Below are 1,824 nucleotides of genomic sequence, written 5' to 3'. Positions count from 1 at the left end.
ATTTCGAGCACCCTTGGTATAACCATTCATATTTACAAGGATGTGTATTCCATCCTGGTGGATGCGATCAGCTGCTTTTCCATTGCATGGAATCTATGGAATAAAAAAATTAGTCAATTACATTAAAAATAATTGAGATTCTCAAATGTAAAACTGATAAAGAATACATACTACACTAGTACAGGGCAGAAATATGGTTAAGTTCCATTAAAATGGGTCCAAAGGCATTATAGAAACAACACAAAGGTGAGTTTACTTCTGGATTAGAAGACTGAGTATTGAAAGGAGTTGATATTTAAAGAGGGCCTTCAAAATGCAAATAGTAGTTTCAATACAAACTTAGTTGAGAACAGTGTGAATTAAGAATCAGAGTAAAATTAATAGTTTAAGGTACGGTGAATAATTTTTTTTAAAGTCTAGTATAACATAGGGAGCTCTGGTGACAGAGTGGTTAAGCACTGGGCTGCAAACTGGGCTATTAACTAAAAGGCTGATAGTTTGAACCCACAAGTTACTCCATAGGAGAAAGACGTGAGTCGATTCCCCCTTTAAAGTGTTCCTGAAACTGTAAATCTTTACAGGAACCAACATTTTCATCTTTCTCCTATGATGGGCTTGAGGTATCTATCTACCTTGCGGTTAGTGGCCCAATTCCTAACCCATAGCGCCACCAGGGTTCCTTTGCATAAAAAGATTTACAGCCTTGGAAACCCTTTGGGACAGTTCTGCTCTGTCCTATATAGGGCTGCTTTGAGGTAGAATAGACTCAATGTCACACAACAACATAGGGTATACATAATGGTGTGAAAGTACTGGCAAACAAGATTGTGACCACATTATGAAAGGTGTGGAAGGGCTTGATGGAAGAGCTTCTTAGTCACAAAGAGTTTAACCTATATCAAAAATGGTCATGCTTACTTCTGAAGCAGCAGCTATACTGCAAAAGATGTTGGTGTATATTATTTATAAAATGACAAGAATCACAACCCTTCTACTAGGCTTGCATATTATATCTAATACACAGTCACCAAACTGGTCAATAGTGTCTAAAGAAAAAAATCCAGTCTACAGTCCTCAGCAAATTTAATTCCCCATTTCAATCTTAATTTATCACAACATTTATGTTCCTAGAAAAACTAGCAGTACAGCAAGTATAGAAATAAAGATATCCAAAGTCCACTAAATCACATCCATTTTCTTTAAATTACCAATTTAGTCTTCTTCCAAGCCAAGATTTTATTAAATTTATTCAGCTAATATTTATTAAATACCTGTCAGAAGTACTGGCACAATCCCCAGGAAAGATACATATCCAAGCACAAACATAACACACATCTAATTCTACTTGCAACCTTACCCAAAGTCACGTCAATTGTAAATGTAAATGACCAAGGAAATAAGATCAAAGAAATTGCTGAACTCCATACTATACACTAAAAGTTTTATTCAATATTTGCTCATAACAAAAAAGTTGGAAGTATAAGACATTCACCTACCTGAGAGAGATCAATGAAATGATTGGCTTCTGCCATTACCTTCACGCGGAAGTTTGTGCCATCATCTGGGCTCAAAGCATAGCAAAATACCTGAAAGGCAGTATACACCATACCTTTTAACAGCCTTGGCTCAAATGTTTCTAAAAGACACTAGATTTAACACCAAATGTTGACAAATAAAACCACCACTACATGTGTTTGCTTTTAAAATGACTCTAGAGAAATACTATTCTTACCTCAAATTTATCAGGATTGTGCATGCCTGGAATAGACTGCATAAGGTGAGACGTAGGATGATTCCCAAAGTCAGAACTCACATATCCTACAC

At 36.0% G+C, this 1,824-nt stretch overlaps 1 protein-coding gene across 1 annotated transcript in view; it reads right to left on the bottom strand.

Annotated features, from left to right (window-relative positions):
- Window positions 1–1,824, bottom strand: part of OGT (O-linked N-acetylglucosamine (GlcNAc) transferase) — a 52,936-nt gene that overhangs the window by 24,292 nt on the left and 26,820 nt on the right. Inside the window, exons 10-12 of the mRNA XM_006868555.1 lie at window positions 1,733–1,818; window positions 1,497–1,586; window positions 1–93 (exon numbers count right to left, since the gene is read on the bottom strand). Coding sequence (XP_006868617.1) covers window positions 1–93; window positions 1,497–1,586; window positions 1,733–1,818 — 269 coding nt within the window. The remainder of the gene's footprint in view (window positions 94–1,496; window positions 1,587–1,732; window positions 1,819–1,824) is intronic.

This window comes from Chrysochloris asiatica, unplaced genomic scaffold (genome assembly GCF_000296735.1).
Source record: "Chrysochloris asiatica unplaced genomic scaffold, ChrAsi1.0 scaffold00118, whole genome shotgun sequence".
Taxonomy (NCBI): domain Eukaryota; kingdom Metazoa; phylum Chordata; class Mammalia; order Afrosoricida; family Chrysochloridae; genus Chrysochloris; species Chrysochloris asiatica.
Note: the sequence above shows the minus strand (reverse complement) of the source record. Positions and strands in the feature narration are given on the sequence as shown.